Genomic DNA, 25,052 nt, shown 5'->3' with positions numbered 1-25,052 from the left:
CATCTAGAAAACGTACCACAAGCAGAACGGACTTCACGCCCCAGCACAACTGCGAGGAAAGCGGCCAGAGCCTTCCGGGTCAGCGCACCTGCACAGGCGCAGAGGGTCCCGCAGCGCGCGCCCGGCCTGGCGTCGGCGTGCGCGTGCGCCTGGCTCCCTGCTCGCGTGCGCATGCGCCGAGCCGCAGGCAGTTTGCTCCTGGAGCCGGGACGGCCCCAGACGCTCAGTGGCGGCGGCGGCGGCGGAGGCGGTGATCGCGCGCAGAGGCTGTCCCGAAGCCGGGCGGTGGGGCCTTCACCATGCCGGGGATGGTGCTCTTCGGCCGGCGCTGGGCCATCGCCAGCGACGACTTGGTCTTCCCGGGGTTGTTCGAGCTATTCCTGCGTGTGCTTTGGTGAGCACATCGGGCTTTAAGTGCAATCGGGCGTCCCGGGCCGAGGAGGGGGCAGGCGGTGGGGGACATGGTGGCGAGCTTCCCGAGAGCAATGACAGTCGTCAGGTGAATGCAGTGTCCAGAGTTTGCCTTGCGTTCTCTTATCTAGTTCTCGCCACCTCCCGAGGAGGCAGGTGGCAATGCGGTTACTCTTCCCATTTTACAGCCTGCAAAACTGAGGTCCAGAGCAGGTGGGCCCGCGGCTGGGACGCACGCGCTGCGGGGCACGAGCAGCCCTCCCAGGTGCCCGCGTGCGGGCAGTCTTAGCCCTGGGAGTCGCCGGGACTTCCTTGCATCCTGAAAGCCAGGGCGTGCGGATCTGCTTCCTCCACCCAGGAGCAAGCACCTGCACCCTTCCTGCGCCCTGCGCGGGGACAACCAGCATCTCTCACCTGCGAAAAGAAAGATGGGGAATGGCGCCTTTCAGAGCCGTTTTTCAGCCGGGTGTGCCTCTGAATTCCTCGAGAAGCAGACAGGCTTGGCGTATACGCTCTTATTTTTCAAAGTGTGAAATTGTAGGAATTGGGGCCCCGGGGTCTGTTATCAGAGGGCCTGAACAAGGAGCAATAATGCTGTTGTTACAGTCGATTCTCCACGGGAAAGAAAGAAAAACACGAAATGTTAGGAGCTGCTGCACAGTGGTTTCATAGTTTTTGGAGCTAAGTCTTTGCAGGTCACTTCCCATTATTTCTAGATACACGGTCGTGCTCTCGCAGAACTGACAAAAGCATAAAAAGTTACGGAGTCCCTTTCCACTTGGACTGGAATCCTTGGCCTGTACTTGAATCCTTAATACCGCGTGCTTGCTGGGCGGCTGAGCCGTCTGCTGAAATACGCCAGCGGCAGGCCCACTGCTTTGGCGTTATTTGGCACTGCCTTTCATCATTATGCACTGAGTTACAAAACATATTTATGAATGGACAGTAGCCGTCCTTTCAAGTTTCTCAGTGTGCGCAATAAAACATCGTCGCATAACTTGCTTCCCATCTACTCGGGAGATTACAATGCGTGTCTGTCCTTTTTTGTTAATCCACAGAAGTAAAAGTCGAGAATAATTTAGCAAGGATCCAGCGTGTTGCTTTAGCAGTTGTGTACTTCTGCGTCACCCGGGCCGCGTGCAGCAGCCCGAACTGCGTCTGCTTTCTTAGGGCTGTAAACGCCCTTCAGCAGGTACAGGGTCAGAACAGTTATGTAACGTGGGAAGCATAAAACTCGCTTATCGATGAAAAGTATATTTCAGAGCAAACCTCAGCTCATTTTGGAAGATACTGACCCCTTTTCTCTCTGTCATGTTGTACGAGGCAGCTCCTCGGGTTGCGTTCCTGACCCTCCCCTTTCTCAACAGGTGGATCGGCATCGTGACCTTGTACGTCCGGCGCCGGGGGGAGCTGGACTGTACGGGCGGGGCCCCGCTCCGAAGCTACCTGATCGTCCTCATCGTCCTGCTGGCCATTATCATATGTGCCATGGTGGCCATCGTGGGCGTCAGCATGAGAGGTGAGAGGAGCAGCCTTTTCTGTGTGACACCCAGTGTATGTGAAGCTTTCTCGACCTGTGATTCACACAGCATACAGTTCGCCCGTTTAAAGCGTGCAGTTCAGTGATTTCTGGTCTATTCACAGGGTTGTGCAACCATCGCTGCAGTCTGTTTTTTAGACCATTTTTATCACCCAGGAAGGAACCCGTGCCGAGTCGCTCGTCACATCTCCCCAGCCCTGGGCGGCCACCAAGCGACTTTCTTTCTCTGCAGATTTGCCTGTGCTGGACCTTTGGGCCTGGCTCCTTACCTCAGCATAATGGTTTCAAGGGTTATCCATGTGGTAGTGTGTGTCGGTACCTCATTCCCGTTTGTGGCTGAATAATATTCTGTGGAATGGCTAGATGCTGTTTCACTTACTCCTTCCTCAGCAGGTGGACATTGGGGTGGTTCCCACTTTCTGGCTATTACAGATAATGCCGCCGTGGACATTTACCGGCATGTCTTTGTATAGACACGTGTTTTCATTTCTCTTGGATGAGTCCCGAGGGGCGGGATTGCTACGATAACTCTGTCTAGCCTTCTGAGGAACTGCGAGAGTGTTCTCCAAGCAGCTGCGCCATTGTGCTTTCCCACCCCAGTTTGTAAGGGCTCCAGTTTCTCTGCCTCCTCAACAACACTCGTCACCTGACTCCTCCTCGTGGAGGGGAGATGCCTGTCTCACGGTTGTTTTGATGTGCATTTCCTTGATGACTGATGAGACTGAGCATCTTTTCATGTGCTGATTGGCCGTTTGTTGCCAGTTTTTGGAGAAATGTGTGTTTAGATCCTTTGCCCAATTTTAAATTGAGTTATTTGCCCTTTCACTAATGAGTTGCAAGAGTTACATCTATCCTTAGTGATAATTTTTCTACATGTTACCGTTTTCTGTAGATAGCCACTTAGCTGAGAATGTTGGAAACCCCCCCTGTCGATTGCTCTGGTCCATAGGATGAGCTGAGTGCTCTGGTGACTCATAAAGATATAGGTGACCAAGTGAAGCGCCTCAGCCAAAGGCAGGGCAGGCCGCTGTCCGACGCACCGCCCTGTTTTATCGCAGCTTGAACTCGGGTGTAGGAGGCGCACTTCCGCATCGCAGGTGGATATGAAACCGGGGAGGCATAGCTGATGTGGTGGGTGTCAGAGCGAGTTCGTGGCATTCTGGGATGATAGACTGAAACTCAAAAAATGCTCGTTCACGAGGGGAGATACAGAGAAAAATGTTAGTGGCAAAGCGTTTCATGAGAAAACAACCTTCGGGTTTGGAAGACCAGGAAGCATGGCCTGTGCCCACTCACTGGAGCAAGCTGTAGAAAATGAGCTCCGTGTCCTTCAGTTACACCTCTGCAAACGGGTGCGTGGCGCCTGGGTCCCAGAAGGTCCTCTCTCGGTGGTCTGTGTCAGTCCCTGAGGCTGGCTTGCCACTGGATGCCAGAGAAAAGGAACTGAATGCATACCATGAGGCGTTCGCAGCATCACGAAGCTGTTAGTCGGAATCTCTGAAAGATGAAGTATTGAGATAGGTCCCATTCCAGATACAGCATTACTGAAGGCATGTGTCTCCTCCGTTCGGTCACATTCCGGTTAATCGCCACGTTTACAACTGTAATCATGGGTTCAGATTTGAAGCAAAAGTGTAAAGGTTTTCCCCTGAAATGGTTTCCTTCGGATATCTCTGGGGCTGTCAGGGCACAGTCGCGCCCTTGTGCGGGGGGCCGGATTCACCTGGGCCCCTCCTCCTTAGCGCTGGCACCACGCCGCACCCGGGGTCATCCGGGATGTCCCCCGTCCCTCCGCACACCAAGGCTCTGCTGTGGAGAAGCCGGTCCTCAGCCAGGCTCAGGAGTGGACATGTGACTCCGCTGGGGCCCGTGGACGTGAGGGAGCTTACGGGGAAGTTCCGGAGAAAGCCTTCCTCCTCAGGATGATGCTGCGCTTGGACAGGCTGCCGAGCCCCTGCTGCGCTCAGCTGGGGGGCACCCACGCGCAGGGGGCCAGCGCAGTGAGAAGCTGGGGAGCCCCGACGCCTACCCCGGCCCCACGTCAGTGCAGGTCTCTGGTTTGTAAGCTGCTTTGCATTGGATTTTCCGTTACTTGTGGCCAGAGTCATCACAGCTGAACTGAAAACAGTATTTTATCAAAACTCATCAATTTAACTGCCAAGTTGTTAGAAATGGTTGACATTGTATGCTTTAGTAAAGATACGTAGATTTTAGTGAGACATACTATAAAGAAAGTTAGAAAAAAAATAGGAAAAAAATATGGTGACACCTGAGACTTAGAGCCAATCTCCTTAATTATGTGGAGTTTTTGTAATAAATAAGAAAAAGCCCTGACCAGCGCGCTCAGTTGGTTGGGCGTCGTCTGACAAAGCAGAAGGTCACTGCACTGGGTGTGTGCCTGGGCTGCAGGTTCTGTCCCTGGCTGGGGCGCATGCAAGAGACCAGATGGGGCATGTTCCTCTCCTCTTTCTTCCTCCCTTCCCCTCTCTCTAAAAATAAGTAAATAAAATCTTTAAAAAATTTTTGAATAAATCAAAAAAAGATCAATGGTAGAAAGATGAGCGAAGGTCATGAACGGTTAAACATAAATAACTTTCACATCGTTCAGCCTGAGTCACAATAAGGAAAACCTGCCTAGAGGACACATTGAGTTGTCGAGGCCGTGCAGAAACAAGCAGCTCCTGTTGTCGGTGGGAATGTAATGTGGTCGGCTCTCTTGGAAATCCAGTTAGGCTGCGAGCATATCCGTCCATTTTTTCCTATATATCGGGACGCTCACTGCAGCGCTGCTCACAGGTGCGGAAGACTGGAACAAACCCCGTGCCTGTCGCTAGGCCACTGGTTAGGGAGCGCGTGGTTCCTCTGTGTGATGGTCTGCTGTGCGCCTATTAAAAAGGACGAGAAATGCTTGAACAGATGGGGCGGGGCTTCCCCTGCACTGAGGCACAGAGCATTGCATTAGTTGGCTGCTTTTTCCGAAGGGTGTGTGTACCCGTCGCATGTTTGGTCATGTGTGGACTCGGGGAAGCCTCACAAGCTGCTAGTTTACTTTTAGGAAGGTAACTGAAGAGGTGGAGAAAGACTAAATACTGACTTTATACCTACTTGAACCATAGGAACTTTTCACCCTTTACATGTGTAACCTGCACAACATCGGTGAATTTTTTCTTAATTATATATTTTAGGTGCCTTTTTAAGTAACTGGTGACACATTCACTCTTGACGCGTGGAGAGGCTCCATTGCCCCTTCTGCTTTATTAGTCATCTCGGTAGCGTGTCTGTCTTTTGAGTGGAAAGACCACGTTTATTTAGCTTTTGGATGACTTATCTCCCAAAAGAAACACAAGTGATAGAGCATAAGTGGAACAAATGCAATTCAGTCTTGTCTTAATAAAATATTTTGTTTACTCCTTAGAAAGAGGGGAAGGGAGGAGAAAGAGAGAGAGAGAAACGTCGATCGGGTGCCTCTCACATGCCCCAACTGGGGACCTGGCCCGCAACCCAGGCATGTGCCCTGACTGGGAACCAAACTGGTGACCTTTTGGTTCACAGACTGGCGCTCACCCCACTGAGCCACACCAGCCAGGGCTGGAATTCAGTCAATTTTGTCCAAGAGACAGCAGCTTGTGTGTTTACAGGTCCTCCATCTGTTGGTCAGCTCTGTAGCCCAGTTGGGGAGAGTCCTGATCTCCTCGTGGTAGCTTCTAGTTTTGATTTGAGAGCCTCCCTGATGCGATCCGACTGGTCCTGCCGTGTGGGAGGTTTAATTAGGGAAGGGCCACCCTCTTGACTACCACGTTTCCATAGGACACCCTTGACGTACAAGGTGTGCATTCCCGTGTCTGGTTTTGATTAGTGGACATCATGCCCTCCTCTGCATTTGTATCTCAAAAGCGCGTCGCTCCTCCCACGCCGGAGGAGGTTGCCACGGTGGCCAGAGGTGCTGAATCCAAGGGTCCGCGATGCAGCCCTTCCTTTTGTAGCGCTTGTGTTTTTAAACCCTAAGAAATGGCCGTGCCTTGTGAAAGGCAAGGGGTCACCTCGCCAGGACTGCTGCGAACCAGCTTTCAGGGATGCAGCTGCCTTGCTAAGGTGCCGCGCTGGCACCACCACGCCCACTGCAGCGGCTGAGGCCTCGCCAGCAACGCTGTCTCTTGAGAAGAAAATAAGTATCTTAAGTCAGGTAAAAATGTTTGCTGGGCAGGTGTGACTGTGTAAAGGAGCCACTTTCGGTATGTTATTTCTTTTCTGGAGCCTTAACCAGAACTCCTGCTTCCTCATTCATGTATTTTATCTCATTCCGCAGGGTCAGTCTGTTGGGCGGTTCAGGTCCGGGGGCTGCTGGGTGTGAGGCCACCACGCCCGTGTGCTGCGAGAGTGGGCGTGTGCAGGCAGCGATTCCTGTTAATTCCTGTTTCTCTGAGCGATTGGCTGTTGTTACACCATAACAAGCTCCAGATATAGAACTGATTTTTTCACGCCTGTGCTCAGCCTCCCACAGAGAGAGGGCTGAGTCACTTACCTCATGAGCTCTCGCCTTTGTGCCAAAAATGAGGCCTGATAGCGTCTAATATTTTAAAATATGATTGTCAGTAATTCATTCTAGCGGAAGACAATTTTTGGAACTTAAAAGCGATCCCCTTACCAAATTATTCTTTAGGGCTTAGATTTATTGTTTGGATTGTATGTCATTTTTGTGTTCCTTAAATGAGCATTTATCATATCTTTTTCCCAGACGGAGAGAGTTGATGATTTACATCGAGAATTAAAGCATACAGGCCTCTGTTGACACTTGGATTTATTTTACAAATACAGTACAAGTGTTGCGTCTAAAACACTCGGCGTCTTTCAGGGGCCCTGAACGTCAGCATTGTTCACGTCCCGGAAGCGAGGACCACGGGGCGCTGGGGAGCGGAGAGCGGGGTCATAGACCCGGGTCATACTTGGGAGAGTAGCTACTATGCTCTGGGAGCCTCAGGTTCCTCGTTTGCAAACTGGGATGGTGCTGCCCCACAGGTGCTGTGGGGGTGAAGGGGCAGTGGGTGGGAAGGGTTCCGCGGTGCCTGGAGAGACAGGGCTCCAGGGGAGGGCGGGCCTTATTTTCTTGGCTGTTAGAACTTTCTCTCTGTTTGCCTGGGATAGTTCTGTTTGACACTGGTTGTCCCAGCATAATTGTTTGTTTTTATTTATTTATCCTTAAGATCTTATTTATTCATTTTCCAAGAGAGAGGAGGGGAAGGAGACCGAGAGGGAGAGAAACACCCATGTGCGGTCGCCCCTCATGTACCCCCGACTGGGGACCTGGCCCACAACCCAAGCATGAGCCCTCACTGGGAATCGAACCCGCGACCTTTTGTTTTGCGGGCCGGTGCTCAGTCCACTGAGCCACGCCAGCCAGGGCTGTCCTAGCATAATTGTTAACCGCACCTTTCCAAACTGGACGGTGACTGTATGGACACCCTAGTTAGAACCCCAAAGTGTTTTTAAACCCTAAGAAGTCTAAGAAATAAATCTGAGGCTTTTTGTCCCGTTTCCACTTCCCGTCACGTACTCCCAGCCTTGGGCACTGGTTGCCAGTTACAGGCAGAAAAGGCCAGGTGGCGGGTGCGCGCGCAGCACGGCGGGCGCCCTAGGGTCGCGTCTCTGTGGAAGGGGGGCTCTGTCTCTGAGGAAGCAGGCGACCCGCGCCAGCGCCTCCTGTGTTTCAGGGACCATCTGCAACCCGGGGCCGCGGAAGTCCATGGCGAAGCTGCTGTACGTCCGCCTCGCGCTCTTTGTGCCCGAGATGGCCTGGGCTTCGCTGGGGGCCACCTGGATAGCAGGCAGCGTCCAGTGTGACAGGATAGTTGTGAACAGCATCATCGCGACGGTCGTGGTCAGGTGAGGCCTTCCCACCGTCTCTGTCCGTCCCTTGTCACAGGTGCGGGGGCGGCCCGGGGAGACAAGCCCTCCTGAGTAGCTGCAGGTAGCCCAGCGCCTGCGCGCTCCCTAACAGAGTGGGGAGGTGGACCTTTATAAGGAAACTACGCGTTCAGAGGCACCCGTTGACACATGAGAAGTAATCCATCTTCCATTACACACCTGTCGATGGCGTTTCCTTTCTTACCAGTTCTCACTGTGCTGTATTCCCTCCCTTCCCACATAAGAAGGGAAAAAACCCGAAGACTAGAGCAAAGGCCAACAGTAAATGCAGGATGAGAAGAGTGGCAACAGAGAATTAGACACTAGAAAGAGATTTTTGCATTTTCCAGGCTAAAAATTTTTGAAAGATCTAGCTGCATCCCTTGTGTTGTAAATAAGGACACGGACCATCATGCTGACAGTGCGCTTCCTGGGTCTCGCCACCAGGGGCAGCAGAGTTCCTTCTCCGAGGCTCCTCTTGTGCTAGAGCACACGGTCATGAACCCACAGAGCCTTGACCGTGGTGGACAGCCTGGAAGCCCTTAATCCTCTGGGCGAAAGACTGTCCGAGTCCTCACGCTGTGGAAAAAGTTCTTTCCGTTTTACCGAGAAGCCCCGGAGGAGGCAGGGCCTGGGTCTCGGTCGGGGGCTGCAGCTCTGCCCACCCGCAGCGCCCTTGTTCTTTTGCGGCCTTTGCTGTTAGGGCTCTGGTCTTCGTGGGGCCTCATGAGGAGCGCTCTGGAGACGAGCACGCGCCTCAGCCAGGCTCTGGGAGAGCTGCGTCTTCCTCGGGAGCGGGGGCCGCAGTAGTGCAGACAGAAAACCGGAGCTGCCAGAGGGAGCCCCCGGCGCCGGCCTCCGGTGGGGCACCCACCGCCACGGCCTGCTCGCTCTCTGTTTTGCAGCTGGATGATCATCATCTCCACTGTGGTCACCATTGTCATCGTCTTTGACCCCCTGGGGGGGAAGACAGCGGCTCTGTACCCCGCTGCTGGCACCAACCTCCTGGACAGTCACGAGTCGAGCCAGTTTCTTACGGGCCTCAAGACGGCAGCCACGAGCGTGTGGGAAACCAGAATCAAGCTCCTGTGCTGCTGCGTTGGGAAGGACGACCACACTCGCGTTGCCTTCTCTAGTACAGCGGAGCTTTTCTCAACCTTCTTCTCAGTAAGCTGCGGGGGTCTGGCTTCGTGCCTTCCTTCTGCTTGGGTATATGCTGCTTGTGTTAAGATGAGTGCTCTGCCCTTTGAGCCGGTCCCTCGTTCACGTAAAGTAGCCCTGGAGAGTTTGTAACCGGAGGGTGGGGGCGGGGGAGATGCTCTGCCCTGGGACGCGCACTCGGGTTCTCTGGGGGCAGTAGCCGGGCCCTGCGTTGGCAGGCAGACCCTGCCTCTGGTCACTGCCTCCTGGTGTTGACACAGAGGGGGTTTTGAATTAGCTTTTTGATGAACTAAATATGTTTTAAGGAATCTGTACATTTTGGGAATAATTCGCGGTTGTCTTTTCACGTCCGCCCGCCAGTCGGTACTCAGCAGACACCACACACAGGGGGCCGCGTGCCTGAGGCACCCTCAGACCTTGGCTTCTTCCTGCTTTACGGCCTGATCGAACCGGTAGATCAGCCTGCTTTGACGGAAAGTTTGAGTAGTTTGTTGCCATGCAGAAGGGCGTCGCCGTTATAGAATGGTTTCTTCAGCAACTTGGGGACATTTGTTTTTCTTTCACGTTTAAAGCGCGTCTTTCCGTAGCATGGTTGGCCTCCAGTAAACTGCTCTGTGGGCGTCGTTGAGCCCAAGGCGGGGCAGAGGCTCTTTTCCGGCGCCGCGCACGCACCTGTGCTCTCTGTCCCAGCTCTGTGGTGTCCAGCGGTAGCAGCCTCTGTGTGTAGATCGGAGGAACGTGTCCCCTGAGACACTGTGAAGGAGTGCTCCAGCCTAGTCCGGAGCCAGGCGGAGGAAGGGAGAAGAGAGCCTGGCACTTCCTAGAGGGTGACGTGACCTGTATCACACCCAGGGACCATGCAGGGAACTCGGGGCTCAGTGGCCAGCACCCGGTTCTTTCCTCTGGGCCAGAAGGGCCCACAGGAGGCGCGACCCCTGCCAGCTTGCTAGCCCTCCTGGGAGGGAAGGGCAAGGTCGGGCTGAAGAGACTCGGCCGCTTCCCCAGCTCACGGTTCTTTCCCAGGCCCGCTGTGCCCGCTGAGAGTGTAAGCTGGGGCCAGAATCGGCTGTTGCCACAAAAGCGGCAAATTCACCCACCGACTCCCCCGACTTATAAAAGATGGGAGGTAGATTAAAAACAGCTAAGTCATTGAAGGACACTTTGAAATAGAGACCCACAAAATTTTTTTGTTCTCCAGCGGGTTTGTCTGAGGGCAGGATAATGAAACACATTAAGCTCACATATAGGAGGAGCCCTGAAAGGAAAATACATTTTTAAACACCTTTTTACATACAGCTATATCTGCATGTGCACGCATGTGCGAATTATATACAACTGATTTTAAGGAACTCACAGGCAACTCCTGCCACGTTGTATGACAAGCCCCTGTGGTCTCGCCCCCAGGACACAGATCTAGTGCCCAGTGACATCGCAGCAGGCCTCACCCTGCTCCACCAGCAGCAGGACAGTCTCAGGAACAGCCAGGAGCCCAAGGAAGTGATCAGCCACTCCCCAGGCTCCTCCCAGGTACGCCTGTGTTTCTGTGGGTTATACAGTCTTGACATTTACATTCATTTGTAAATCTTTTCAAAAGAAAAGAAACCAAAAACAAACAAACAAACAAACCTAGCCAGCAGCCGGATCGGGCGCTGGCTCAGAACCAAAAGCGCAGCGGGCGCAGGCTGCGGTGTGCCGCCTGCCGCCTGGGGTCCGGTGGAGGAGCCCCTTGCCGGCCCCTTCGCCATCCGTGGTATCTTTAAAGCACCCTCTCCCAGGCACCTGGCCGTGAGTCCACACTTCAGAACTCCCTGCAGCGGCGGGGCCTTCCCTTCCCTGGGCCTGGGGCAGGGAAGCCAGCTTTCCTTGGTGAGAGTTTTCCTGCCACAAACCTTTGTACTTTGGGGAGAGGAAAGTCCACGTAGATGCGCGTGTCCCGCTGCGCCTTCCTCAGGCTCCTGTCCCCCAGCTGGTTGGTTGCAGCGGCATGGAAATCTGCTGGTTTGTCCTGTGCCAGGTGGGAGTCCCCCGCTCCGCCCACCAGGAGCCTGGGAGGACGTTGGAGGTCTTTGCTGCCAACCCCGGGTACCGGCTGCACTGCTGTGAAATGAGGGGTCGGTTGCCATGTGTGTCTAAGGACCCGTTTTCCCTGTGGACATGCTCCGAGGGGTGTGTTCCATGAGCAGAGACGGGGAGAATCAGATTTCGAGTTCAGGTTTGAGGCTTTCGTTGGTCCTTTGCGGAGCGGTTCCCCGTGACGAAGGGCTGGCTTTGTCCTCCTGCAGGAAGCCGACCTGGGTGCAGAGTTAGCGAACTGCCACCACTACATGCAGTTCGCGGCGGCTGCCTACGGGTGGCCCCTCTACATCTACAGGAACCCGTTCACCGGGCTCTGCAAAATCGGCGGCGACTGGTAGGTGCTCGGCGCTGCGCGGGGTGGGCAGTGGTGGCGGGGGGTTGGCAGGAGGCCTCCGCCTTCCTCCCCCATGTCGTTTGCTGTGCTGCCTGCACATTATTTTCTAAAAGTAATCACATTTCCCTTAAAAAAAAAAAAAAAGAAAACTTTCTATTTTGCAATATTTTAGAAACTGCAAGAGCAGCACTGAGAATTCCCATATCTCCTTTATCTGGAGGCACCAGCTGGGACTCGGTGGTCACGTGGGCGGCGTCCCTCTCGGCAGCTCTCCCCCAGCACTGGGGTTTAGTTGCAGACATCATGTCCCTTTGTCTCTAATGCCGACATCCTGTTTTTCGTAAGAACAAGGACGTTCTTTCACATAACTACAGCACAGTTACAAAATTCAGGAAATTTATCATGAGTCATTAGCTAATTTACAACTTGTATTCCAGTTTCCCCATTGTCCCACTAATATTTTTATAGCAACTCTTCCTCCGCTCCAGCACTATGTGTTGCATTTAGTTACGTCTCCTTCAGCCTGGAGCAGCCTCTCAGTCATTTTTTATCCCTCATGATATTGACGTTTTGAAAAGTCCAGTCCAGGTAGTTCGTAGCCTGGCCCTCACTCTGCACGGTTACGTGCAAGCCACACACCCTCAGCAGGGACGCTCTGTGAGGAATCTTGCCCTTCACGGCGCGTCACGGTGGGAGACGCCGGCTGGCAGTTTGTCCCGTTGCTGGTGATTTTAGGGTCTCTCCATCCGTGTTGACTTAATTCGTTTTTTGAAAAGGTAAAGCACTCATGTGATCCCAGATGTCACAACTCTAGTGAGAAGGGAAACGCATTGTCTTTTAAGGGCCATTACATGTTAGCCAGACGAAGTCCTGGAAACTGTGAACTCAGGCCCTGCGTTTGCTGGGGAAGCAAGATGGGGTGCGGCGTCCCTTGGTCCGCGGCTCAGGTTGTCCCTGTGCTTAGCTGCAGAAGCAGGACAACAGACTATGACTTGGTTGGAGGTGATCAGCTCCACTGTCATTTTGGCTCCATCCTGCAAACGACAGGGCTGCAGTACCGGGACTTCGTTCACGTCAGCTTTCACGACAAGGTGAGTACGGCAGCACGTCTGACTTCTTTGGGTTCTGGGCGTCCGTTGAATTCTGACGAAGTTCTCAGTTTTTCCCCCAGAAACTGTGCGTAGACATGCACACCTCGCACTCTTCCCCCAAGTTTTGCATGTCATCCCAGGGGCGTTTCAAACCCCCGGAGGCCCACGCGGGTGCAGCGTCCGGTGGGGCAAAAAGCCTGCACCGGCGGGGCTGTGCTGCGTCTTTACCCGGGTCCGTCCTTTACGGCAGAGCAGCGAGGCCCGTGGGGGTGGACCCTCAGCGGTGCCCGGAGTCGCTCAGTCCCCGTCTCTGGGTCTGAGCCGCATCCACAGGGCGTAGCGCAGTGGGTCTCGCACTCTGCAGGGGGCCGGGAGCACTGGGAAGCTGGTGGCCCCACAGAAGCCCACGCTGTCCAGCCTCTACGACCTGTCCTTGGTGTGGCTTCGCAGCTCCCCAGGCGACTCTCACGTGCAGCAGTTAGGATCCCGTGATCTCTCAGTTCTCGAACTACATGCTGCCTCAGAGGCTCTCCCGGGAGCTTTGAAATCCCCGCACATCCAGGCCGCACCTGGGCCCATTACATCAGAGCCTCCGGCAGGGCCCCCCCGGCCCCCGGCCTGCCCACCTCGGCTCGGAGCCCTGAGGGGATTCCACTGTGCAGACGGGTTGGGAGCCACTGGTGAGCACCCGCCCTCCAGCCCAGCGGCTCCCAGAAGCCCAGGTCGCAGGCCGCCCCGTGACACCGGATGTCATGGGGGACCGGGTGTGATGTCGCCCTGAGAAGCGCGACGAGTCTGAGGGCTGAGCGCTGCCCTCACCCGGCCATCGGGCCAGGGAGAGCGGCACTGTCTCAGAGAAGATCATTTCTCGGGGGGCTTGCGACTGTTCTGGGAGCTCTCTCCAGGAGCCCCGGTGGGGCAGCCGGGGGGTGAAGACGGCGTCTTCTCTCTCCCACTCGCTCCACACCCGGGGCGTTCGTGGTCAGCCGGTGGCCGTCATCGCGGCACTGCTGTCGTTGGCCCGTTGCCAGCTGCACTCCGGCCTGCAGAGCTGGGGCCGCCCCACCCTCCGGAAGATGAAGGGGCGCTAGCGACAGGGACGCCCTCAGCATCCTTGCAGGACTGGCTGCGAGGGCCAGCACCGAGTCGCAGCTTTACCTGTGCGCGGTGCTGGATGGGAGTGAGGCCCGCCTGGCCCAGACCTCTCACCTGCCAGCGCGCCGGCCCCGCCCGCCTGCAGGGAAGGTGGTAACCCGCAGGGAGGCGTTGGCAGACGGTACCTGTTGGTCTGGCCCAGACGGACGACTTGGAGTTGCTTCGCGTAGCACTGCACTTAGCCACAGACCTGCATTGCTGGGCCACAGCGAGCGAGGCCCAGCGAGCCTGTAGCCCCCTCAGCCACACAGCACACGGGAGGGAGGTCGGGGGCCGGGAAGGGGAAGCAGAGGGACTTGTTCACGTGAACGAAGGCATGGTCCGTGAAAGCCTTGCAGCATGGAGAACCGGGGCGGCCGGCCGTGCCCCCGGGAGGCGGCCCCACTGGGGCAGGCGTGTGTGCTAATTCAGTCCTCGCGCCTCTCCCCCTGCAGGTCTATGAGCTTCCCTTTTTAGTGGCTCTGGATCACAGGAAAGAATCCGTGGTGGTCGCTGTGAGAGGAACCATGTCCCTGCAGGTAAGCAGCGTGACGTCAGGCCTGGGAACAAGGGGGCGCCAGCCTGCGGGGCTCAGACGCCTGCAGGCCCTGCTCCACCGGGTGGGCAGGCCGTCCGGGCTCCGCATCAGACTTGGAGGGAAGCCCCGGGCCGGGAACGGGGAAGTGAGCCGGGGTTGCGAAAGCCTTCCTTTGAAAAGTGGGTGAAGGTCTTTCCTTTCAGCTGAGAGATGTCAGAGACGGACGCCAGGGGGTGGGTGCTCCTCCTGGAGGAGCCCGATGGGGGTACCCGCTTGACCCCCAGACGTGCCTGGCCAGGCCCCCAACCTGGAAGACCCTCCCCTTGGATTCTCTACCTCCGAGGCCAGAACGGAGGAGTCAGTTAAGCAGCTGTGTTGGAGCCGCACTGTGCTCCTGTCCCTCCCTGCCCCCGTGCCCGCCCCCTCCCCGGCTGGCGTCGCGTCCGGCCGCCCACGGAGACGCGAGGATGAGGATGTGGTCATTGGCCGCCTCCTCCCTCAGCGCCCAGGCTGTTGAGCGCATGGTCCTGCCCGGACCCCAGTCTCAGGCCATCTCCCCACCCTCGTCCTGGACCCGTCCTGTCTTTCCCGGTCTAGGGAACGTTTTTGACCCTGGTCCCTGTGTCTAGTCTCCCGCTGTCCCAGTCTGTCCCAAGTACTGTCGACAGAACCCTTTCAAGAACATGGGTCAGATCCTACCACTCCCCAGAAACCTCCAGGGCTCCCTGCCGCTTCTCACAGAGCCAACGTTTCTTGCTGCAGCTGTGCAGGCGCTTTACAACCCACCCTGCCTGCCTCTCCAGCCCCCTGGGCATTGGGAGCTCAGCCTGGGGCCGGTGCTGCCCAGGTCGGCCCCCTGGGTCCTGGGGACACACCTGCCTCCCCGAGGCCGCCTCTCTGCCGCAGCCCGTTGATGCGTGCGTTGCTGGGCGCCCGCGAGCCCAGCCCACCGCTGCTTCCACTGTAGGTGCCTCTGTCTTGTGTCCTGCGGCTCCCTCAGGTGAAGATGCCTGCCTGTCTTCTCCCTAAAAGCGATTTTTTGGGGGCTCTCAGCTCAGGTGCCACTTCCTCCAAGAGCCTCCGTGGCCGGCTTTGTCCACCGCCCCCCCGCCCCCCCGCAGCGAGCTGTGGGTGAGCCCCAGTGCAGGGCTCTCAGGCGCTTCGTGGCACTTGGACCTGTGCAGTGAGGGAGGACGGAGGGGTGTCTTGGAGGGGTCCCAGGCCCTCCTCCCTGCTGTTCACACCTGGCCCAGAGCTGGCTGGGCCTCCGGTCTCTGGAGCTGCCGGCCACCTGGGTTTCTCTCCTGAGTTCCGGCTTCAGGGGTTCAGGTTGCAGCAGTCTGACCCGGGAGACGGCCATCCCCGCTGTCCCCCCAGCCCAGCCTCAGACGGTGCCCGGCGCACCCCAGCTGACGCCGTTCCTTCCGATGCCCTTCTGTAGGACATCCTCACAGACCTGTCAGCGGAGTGTGAGACCCTGGACGTAGAGTGTGACGTGGAAGACCGTTTGGCTCATAAGGTAGAAGCCCTGGGGCCTGGGGTGTTTCTAAGGTGAAGGGGGTCAGAATTTCCCGACTCTGAATGCGTCGTTAACTCCCACCACATAACAAACAGCTGCCCCAGCCAAGCGCAGCCCCCGGTGAGCGCGCTGGTTCTCCCAGTGCCGTCCGCACCCCAGCCCTCGACGAGACAGACGCTGGTTCAGAGGGACTTACCGTAAGCCACACAGTCCTGGGAAGGAGTATCAGAGTCGGCACATGAACTCCAGTGGAATGTTTTCTTCCCTTGTAATTTCAGCGATACATTCTGACGGTGGAAGAAATAACCTTAGCTGAGTACAGTGCGCACTAGCCCCCCGCATCAGGAGCCCTCCCGAGTGGGGGCAGCGGCGCTGTCTGGGGGCGCTCCCCACGTTTTCTCTGCGGGAGCCGGGCTGCCCGCGGTGCAGGCCTGCCTGTGCGGTGCTGTGGGCAGGGCGCGTGAGCGCCCCCTGCAGGGTTGGGAACAGGGCCTGCCCGGAGCGTTGTCGCGTTTTCCTACCGTTTTAAGTGTACAGGGCATAATACAGGGTGCGGCCCAAACCACGCCCCTTTTTAATTACAGAATCATAAGCATGTACTTCTGTAACATGACAATCACACTTAAACACACTAGATGACATTTTAGGTGAGATGTTCAAATTAAAACTAATTATTACACCCATATTCTTACCCTACAAACTATACTCAAGCAGGCATTGCTTCTGCCAGACCCTGTATTTTTCATTTTAACTGTTTCTAAGTGTTCGATTCAGCAGCACTAAGTACATTCACGTTGCATTCCATACAATACATTCAGTGCTGTGTATCCGTCCCCACTGTCTACACCTGTAACCCTCATCGTCCCAAACCGGGGACGCTGAGCCCCTCCCCAGCCCCCGGTAAGCGCCACTCTGCTGTCCCCGAGGAGGCAGCTCCCCTTGCGACCTCCTGTGGGGGGAGTCGTGCCGCGCGGGCCCTTTACTCCTGGTTTCCTTCCCCCAGCGTCCTGCTCTCAGGGTCCGTCCCCGCGGTGGCTGCGTCAGGACACGCCTGCCCCGCCCCCGCCCCGCTTCATCCGTTCAGCCACAGGCGGACCCCGGGCCGTGCCCACGCTGCGACGGTCGTGACCGATGTTGCTGCGCGTGGGCGTGCAGATGTGTGCGCCAGCCCCTGCTTTCGTTCCTTCTGAGTGCGGGCCCAGCACGGGGATGGCCGGGTGCTTCTGTGCTTCACTTTTTGAGGAACCCGCAGTTTAGTTTTCCAGCAGCCGCCCCGTTTTGCATCCCACCATCCCACCAGGCGCGCGCCCCGGTTCCGCTTCCCCGGGTCCGCACTTCCCGTTCTCTTCAGGGAGGCCGTCCTCTGCGGGGCGGAGGGCGGAGGGCGGAGGGCGGAGGGCATCCCGCTGTGGTTTCCGCGGGCGCTTCCGGTGACAGACGTGCGCTTCCGGTGACAGACGAGGTCCTGGAGGCTGCAAGGGCCACCAGGTGTCGGGGCCACGGGGCCACGGGCTTGTGCCAGCCTGTGCACTTGGTGTGCTTTTTTTAACTAAAATATGTCACTTCTGTAGTAATCATTTTTTTAAATAAAATGCTTGACTTTAATTCAGATGTGGGTTATGCAAGAGTGTAGCTGCGGGTCACCAGCCCGGGTGTCCGGCCAGGACAGTTTCCAGTAGGGGGCGGAGTGCGGGCTTCGGGGGCCGCCTGTCAGAAGCCCAACAGCCCTGGGAGTGGGGGGTTTTCCCTTTAACTCTGAGCGATACATCTGCGTCTCAAGTCACGAAAGAGTCCATTTTATTATTGGACACGTTTGAGAAAAACTGTTGAGCCTCGTTGGGGACACACCAACCAGCCCCCCAGTCCACAGGGCTCAGCAGTGGTCAGTCCTGACGGGCCTCGCCGACCCGCGGGTCCGGGCTTCGGGACCGTGGCCACGGCGCTTGGGGCGAGGCCTGCAGCTCCAACTCATCCTGCAGCAGTGCTTCCCCGCAGGCCGGCAGGACAGCGGCTCGGGCCCAGGGCCCGGGTGTCCTCTGCTCTTGGCTTTGGCTGTGGCACTGGCCACGGCACCCGGCACTGGAAGCTCTGCCGCTGGCGGCGGTCTAGGCATTGTGTGCATGAGGCCTGTGCCAGGGAGGCGCCCCGGCAGCCGCTGTGGTCCAGGTGGCCCGGCTCTGGCTGCCCAGGGCCGGCCGTGTGATCGGCGCCCAGTGAGCGCTGGAGGAAGCCGACTGTGCTGTGCACTTGCAGGGCATGAGGGGAAACCGGGTGGTTGTCAGGAAGTGCTGTCACATTGTCCCCAAAATGGCAAACGCTTCAAGTTGCCTTTTGGTTTCTCATCTGAGGCCGGCATCAGCACTGTACTGACAGAATAACATGATTACAGAATCGGAAACACGCAGTGGCTCCGGAGAGGGCCGGCCAGTCTGCTGTCTGCCTGGAATCTACCCCCGCCCCCCCGCCTCCATGGGAGGCCAGGCTGCCCAAGGCCGCACCTGCCTGGGCAGGACGCGCTTGGAGCATCACCTCTCCCTGTGGGAACAGCTTGGCTTTTGAGAATCTGTGAGAGAGCTGTATTCGTGAGGGAGTTTTACACTGTATTTTTTTTAAATTAAATCAAACCTGGCTTCCCTAAAACTCACTGTGAAGCTCTGAGTTTTGCCTTTGCAGGAACAGTGGGCACTTAATCAACACCACTGATTCCAAACTTTGTTAACATCATTTTGAAACCTCAGTCGTGTATCATTGCAACGTGACCAACCGTAGGGACCTGGCTGGACTAGCCCACGGCATGTCCAAATGGCAAGAGTACACAGGCACAGAAAACGCCACGGGAGCACCCACTGACGAGGACAGGTGTTTCTGGTGTCACCCATCTGTCCCCGGGAATGTGTGCAGTTCACCTGGTGGCATGCCCAGCTCTGCTGCAGGTGCCAGGAATGTCACTGAGCGGCGGGCGTGGCCCCTGCTCAAGACGCTTATCTCTTAATGGGGGACAGAGTCACAGATAAGTGCACAGCACAGCCCCGTCGCCCGTCCTGCGGAACCTGCCTCGTTCGAGTCACGAGTCGCCTCCTTCGTCTGTTTCCAGGGGATTTGTCAGGCTGCCTCCTACGTGTACCGACGACTCATCAACGATGGGATTCTGAGCCAGGCCTTCAGCGTCGCTCCTGTGAGACTGCCGTTTTTCTGCTTCTTCCCTTTGCTCTGCCATCTGCTGTTTGGTTTCTAACCTGTCCGCGTTCTGCGTCTGTCCCCCAGGAGTACCGGCTGGTCGTGGTGGGGCACAGCCTGGGGGCGGGCGCTGCGGCCCTGCTGGCCTTCATGCTCAGAAGCGCCTACCCGCACGTCCGCTGCTACGCCTTCTCCCCGCCCCGGGGGCTGCTCAGGTACTGCGCTCGGAGGGGCCAGCGCTGCGGGCCGGTGCTGGTCCAGGCAGGTCTTTTGGTGGTTTAACTTTTCATCCCCAGAGATTTGTTTTTCAAGTAGTATTTAGTGGCAGAAAGAGGAAAAAGCCTCTCATGGGTGTGACCATGGCTTCGATTTCCTAAATGGTACGATGCTGACTAAGAACATTTTATTCATCCTGGGTGCACAATACAGTGATCCAATGCTTCCATCTCTCGCAAAATTATCTCCATGAATAGTCTAGTTAACGTCTGTCACCGCACATTTTTTCTTTTGACGACTCTTAGCGACCTTCAACTATTCACAGCAGAGCTTACGGCAGTCGATGTGCTTATTTTATAACTGGGCGTCCCCCCTCCCTTCAGCCATTTCCCCCCCCACCCCCAGGCAGCCACTGATCTGCTCTCCGTAAGCTCGCTTCTGGTAGATCCCACATACAGGTGAGATCATATGGTATGTGTTTGTCTGACTTAACCTCACTTAACACAGTGTCCTCACCATCCTTCCGTGTTTTTCCAAATGCAAGATTTCAATTATTTATAGAAAAGTTTTATAAGGGTTTATTTGAGCCACAATGACCACATATGCCAGGGAGCGAGATCTCAGAGGCCCCCGAGATTCCGTTGTCTTTTATGGTTCAGTAATATTCCGTGTGTGCACATGTCTACACACACATCTTGTTCATCCATTCGTTCTTCCAGGGACGCTGAGGTGGTCCCCCGCTCGGCGGCTGTGAATGACGCCGCGCCGGACACCTGGGGGCACGCCATCTTTTCGAGTTATGGTAGGGGTAAAAAAGTTAACTCATTTTTCTTACCTTTTTTTTTTTTTTTTTTTGAATTTCAGCAAGGCCCTTCATGAATACTCCAAGGACTTCATCGTGTCCCTTGTCCTGGGCAAGGATGTGATTCCCAGGTCAGTCCGCCGGGGGCTTTGCCGGGGGCGGGGGGCTGCCGGAAAGACTGAATCCTGAGCCTCCATCTGATCTTTGGATAAACAGGTTAAGTGTGGCCAACATGGAAGACCTGAAGAAGAGGATCTTGCGAGTGATTGCTCACTGCAACAAGCCCAAGGTAGCTCGCGCCGTGGGCGGGTCTGCGCCCTGCGGGGCCTTGGGAAGATGTTTCTAAACTCAAGGCCTCTTAGCCCAGGGTAGGCGATGCCGTTGCTCACCGGTCAGACGTCTGTGCCCACAGGTGATGCCTAAGGACACAAAGGGCTAAATCCAGCACATGAAATACCAGTAGCCACTCCTGCCACAGAACTGTCCCTGGCCCAATGGAATGACTTGCTGTCATACTTCTTAACCCTGTCTTGTGACCAACAGTGTCCTGATGCCTTTGGTCCCAAAGTTTAGAAAGTAAGGCTGCCACATCTGGAGTGTAAGACATAATGGTATGTCTGTCCTGTGTAACATTATGCAGCCATTAAAGATGATAGTAATAGGAACGGTTGTTAGAGGTGTGGTCTGAGGCCTGGGGGCGGTAACAAGGAGATACATGAACTTGGACCCAAAAAATATCAAAATGTGATTTCATGTACATCTCTGACATTTTTAGATTTTGTTGCTAATCAGAAAAAATATTAAGAACTTAAAATACACCTTCTACTTACCAGCTGTCACCCCAGATTTTAAAATATTAGCATCTAATGTCTTTAAGGGGAGAGAAAGACTGTTTTGCAGTTACCTGAACAGAATTAAGGGTAATTTCCCCTCAATCCACGTGGTTTGGTTTTTAACTATTGCTTCTAGTGTGACGGCTCCTTTGCCCAAGAGAGCCCTGAGTTTAGGCCACTGACCCCCACACTGCTCAGCTCTGGGACTTAAGGACGAGGACGCAGCCCCGCACCTGAGTCGCTGCACCTACCTCACAGCGGCTCACGGGTCCGGGTGCTCGCCGGGGACTGTGGAGCCGGAATGACGGGGACGCGGCCTTCTCGGGTCTCGCCCTAGTACAAGATTCTGCTGCGCGGGTGCTGGTACGAGCTCTTCGGAGGGGACCCGGACAGCCTGCCGACCGAGCTGGACGGGGACGGCCACGCGGACCTGACGCAGCCTCTCCTCGGGGAGCAGAGCCTGCTGGCCCGCAGCTCCCCGCTGCCGTCCCCCACCAAGTACCCGCCCCTCTACCTTCCCGGCAGGATCATCCACCTGGAGGAGGAGGGCACCTCAGGGAGGTGAGATGCGGGCAGCGGGGCCCTGCCTGGCTCGGTCCACACTCTGCAGCGGAGAAACGCGCGTGGCGCCAAGCTCAGGGCGGCGTGTTGCTGATGGGTTTCTCTCCGTCAGGTGCTCCTGTTACACCTCTCAGTACACCGCCAAGTGGGCCTCGGAGTCGGAGTTCAGCAGGATACTCATCGGCCCAAAGATGCTGACAGACCACATGCCGGACATCCTGATGAGAGCCCTGGACACGGTGGTGTCCGACAGGGCTGCCTGCGTTTCCTGTCCTGCCCCCGGAAGCTTCAGCGTGGACGACGGGCTCCCGCCGCTGTGACTCACACCCGGGCAAATCCCGTGGCGCCAGGGCGTCGGTAGGGACCTGACAGGCACTGGACCCGAGCGTCTGAACGGCAGGCCGCTCTGAGAGACAATGGGATCGAAGGGTCTGAGCCCCAGGAGTCGGGAGCACTGAAGTGGGGAGCCGAGACACGACATGGGTGGAGCCCTGTGGGGTTTCCCCAGCTACCTGCGAGCGCCTCGGCATCCGAGAGCAGCCCGGAAAAGGGCGGGGCCCCGGCAGCCAGGTTTAAGGCCCTGAGGCCCGCAGGGCCTCCGTCCGGTCCCTGCTCACGCGAGGCCACGCCCAGCGTGTGGCTCGGGCAGCAGGCCTGGCATTCCCAGCTACACGCTCGGCCCTCGGCGGTGAGGGCGCAGCCGGGCTTGCCCTTGGGGGCGCCGAGGTCGACCCTGAGCTGGGACTGGCAGTGCGGACAGAACCAGGCCTGGGAAGCCGGTGGAGACAGCTCCCGCCCCTCAGGCTGGAGCCTGGTCCTTGTTTATACACGCGATCCACTGTCACACAGACCCGCTGTGGCATTGACGCCCATTGATGCGAATGGCACTCTGGCTCGGAGGTGGCCAGGGGCTTCAGAGGGTGTCAAAAATAAAGTGCTTACATGCATCGCGAGCCTGCGCGGTGATGTGCTCTCCTGCTGGGCGCCCCAGGAAGGTCCTTCACCGGGTGGTTCCACAGCAGTCGTCTTTAAGTGGCTTTTTCCTGTCCACTCTAAACAAAACGAAGTCTCCTTGGCCCTGTGGCTAGAGATCAAAGGTGCAGGCATCGGGCTTCACCCCACCCTACAAAGCCCGTAAATGGCGGCAAAGGGATTTCTTAAAAGAGCAAAGCCCACAAGGATGGGGAACAGGACAATCGGGAGGCCAGAGGTAAACACTTTACACCCAGACCCCCTGCACCCGACGGGGGGCGGGGCAGCGGACCGGGCCTCGCCAAAGCGGGGTGTCCCCGGAAGCTGAAGAATCCGGCCCTCACTTGCTTTGGGTCTGGGGTGGGCGGGCTGGACACCGGTCCAGTGAGGGCCGGGCAGTGACTTCCTCCCACTCGCCTCCCACAGCCTTCAAGGAGAAAAGCCACCAGGGAAACCTGCCTCCAGCGATACCTGGCACAGGGCTGCTCAGCGGTCACAGCCAGACCACATCTGCTTCTGAAAACCTGCAGAGGGCCCTTTGAAAACTTCACTAGAAATGCCATGAAATGTCCAACTTCTACAAGTTCGTTTTCTGGACCTAATTCCTATACGTTCTCGGCACAAAAGTAAGAAATCTCAGACGCTTTGAATGATGCTGTCCTGCTATGAGGCACCTCTGTGCTCAGCGTTCCCTGCTTTCGAGGCCCCCGGCCCGTGAGGGCGCGCCAAGGGCGGCTGGTGATGGGAGGAGGAAGGGACTGAGAGGGACAGGCGCAGGAGAAGCTTCGCGCCACCCCAGCTGCGGGCGGGCAACAGCAGAAGCTCTGTGACCCCCACTGGAAGGTGGTGTTCAGGGAATTAAAACAGAACCCCCCAGAACTTAAAAGCATGAAAGACGACATCAACAGAAACGGACACCTGAACAGTAGGAGCCACGAGGCTCCAGATGAAGGGCCCCCAGAGCATAAGGGACAGAAATACACCCAGGCGCTGGGAGACCCAGGGCAGGTCCCACAAGGATCCCGTGCGGTGGGCGTGGCCAACGAAGCGGACCGCTGCCTCCAAGACCCCGGAAGGGGAGTTAGTGCCAGCTTGGCCTTGCAGGCCCTGCCAGAAGGTAGCAGGGTAGAAGGAAGTGATTTTCAAAGCTGTGAGGGTTCAAAAAAGAGCAATTTCACACAGGCCTCAGGGAGCTCTTGGAGAACCTGTTCACCAAAATGAGGAAGTAAATGAAAAAACAAGGCATCGGGCGGTGGCGATCACTACCACCACGTTAGGGACACTCGAGAGGATCCTGACACTAGGAAAGTGAAAGCTGATGAAACACACGACCCACCCACGTGAACAGCTTAAGAGATTCAGGCCACAGAAAACAGCTTCGAATGAAGTACTAATTACCTCAAGAGAAACCAAAAGCTGTCTAGGAAGGGTCAAATCCTGTTACTGCGTGGCTCAGCTGGGAGCCACCAAGCAGTAAGCGCCAGCCACAAGACCCGTACGGAGGGCATGGGAAAGGCTGGGGGCCGCAGGGCAGCTGGCAGTGGGGCGCCCTCACCTTGGCCAAGACAGGAATGTCGGTGGGAAGGGGAGGAGCTGACAAACCCAACTACCCGTGAAAACGCGTGGTGTATGTAGACGGACCCCCCAGGCAGGGGCTGGCGGGCCACTCCATCCCCAGCAGGTGTAGTCCGTCCTGCCCGTGTGACAGGTCGCCGTAAAAGCCTAGAGGGTGGGTCCTGAGCGCGTCCCTGTCGGCGAGCACGTGGAGACTCAGGGAGACTCGGGGAGTGTGGACCGCACCCTTGCCCCACGCATCTCGTAACATCTGGCTGAGCTACAGCCTTTTCTAATACGGCGGTGACCTGGCAAGGAAAAACAGCCTATGATTTACACGCGTGGAGACAAATGTCGAAAGATCTCAAAAGTAGTTGGCTCTGGCGGGGTATAAAAGGGGAAGGCTGCCTTTATCGGAGCAAACCTTTACATTTGGTCTTTAAACAGTGTATTCGTCTTTGGTGAAAAAGGAACTCAAGATATTCCAAGGACTAAAAAATATTTAGAAAGAGATTCTAGCATGAACTGTTTATAGCACAACTTCATGCTCCAGAAAGATCTGCAAGGCACAGTCAGCTTCCGCCCTACCAAGATGCCAACTCAGGTCCCAGCATCCCACGTTCAGCCCGGAGCCCAGAGCCCTGGCTCGAGATACCCGTGTAATGCGCGTGTGCACACACAAGCACACGTCCCAAGGCGGACACTGTCCCTGACCAACGCCCAACCGGTCTGAACCCAACCACCCCTCGTCAACCCTCCCCCCTTGCGGGGTGGCGGACACTGTGCTGAACCCTCCGTCTCCCCTACAGGGGCTGCTCCCTGCCCCCAGCACAAGAACACGCACCGACTGAACACAAAACACGGCAAGCGCACTCCCGGCTGCTGTTGGTCTCGAGAACTCAAGCTCTGGCGCGCGTCTCCCCAACCGGGGTCCCAGCCTCCAGGCCCCACGGCAGGAGGCGAGCCTGGATGTAAAGTGCTTGAATCCCCTGAAACCACCCCTCTCCCCAGAAGGTGGGAAAACTGTCTTCCACAGAACTGGTCACTGGTGCTAAAGAGGTTGGTGGCCACTGTCCTAAATCCTAAAGGTCCCCACAAGACTTGCAACCAGGGGAGCAGTGGGCAGCGGCAGCACATCTGGAGCTGCCCCCCCCCCGAGCCTGTCTCAAGGCCCCTCCTCTGGCTCCCCAATGAGCCAACGCAGCCACGCCGGGCGCTCACTTCGCTGTCCG

General features: G+C 56.6%; 1 protein-coding gene across 1 annotated transcript; it reads left to right on the top strand.

Moving 5' to 3' along the window:
- Window positions 1-231: 231 nt before the first annotated feature.
- Window positions 232-25,032, top strand: DAGLB (diacylglycerol lipase beta). The gene is made up of 16 exons (XM_054570216.1): window positions 232-394; window positions 1,779-1,930; window positions 7,660-7,831; window positions 8,758-9,019; window positions 10,418-10,540; window positions 11,296-11,423; window positions 12,388-12,514; window positions 14,104-14,187; window positions 15,628-15,705; window positions 18,800-18,880; window positions 18,970-19,097; window positions 19,963-20,031; window positions 20,117-20,189; window positions 21,071-21,294; window positions 21,407-21,651; window positions 22,693-25,032. Exons 1-15 carry the CDS (start codon window positions 300-302, stop codon window positions 21,612-21,614), a joined length of 2,004 nt encoding a protein of 667 aa, XP_054426191.1. The 5' UTR covers window positions 232-299; the 3' UTR covers window positions 21,615-21,651; window positions 22,693-25,032.
- The last annotated feature ends 20 nt before the right edge of the window (window positions 25,033-25,052 follow it).

This window comes from Pteronotus mesoamericanus, unplaced genomic scaffold, assembly GCF_021234165.1.
Source record: "Pteronotus mesoamericanus isolate MK-2021 breed Mesoamerican mustached bat unplaced genomic scaffold, CSHL_Meso_final contig_1, whole genome shotgun sequence".
NCBI classification, from domain to species: Eukaryota; Metazoa; Chordata; class Mammalia; order Chiroptera; family Mormoopidae; genus Pteronotus; species Pteronotus mesoamericanus.
Note: the sequence above shows the minus strand (reverse complement) of the source record. Positions and strands in the feature narration are given on the sequence as shown.

Coding starts and splice junctions, on each gene's coding strand:
- DAGLB (XM_054570216.1), top strand. CDS start 300: ATGCCGGGGATGGTGCTCTTCGGCCGGCGCTGGGCCATCGCCAGCGAC. Junction 395..1,778: donor CTATTCCTGCGTGTGCTTTG/GTGAGCACATCG, acceptor CTTTCTCAACAG/GTGGATCGGCATCGTGACCT. Junction 18,881..18,969: donor AGGCCTTCAGCGTCGCTCCT/GTGAGACTGCCG, acceptor TCTGTCCCCCAG/GAGTACCGGCTGGTCGTGGT.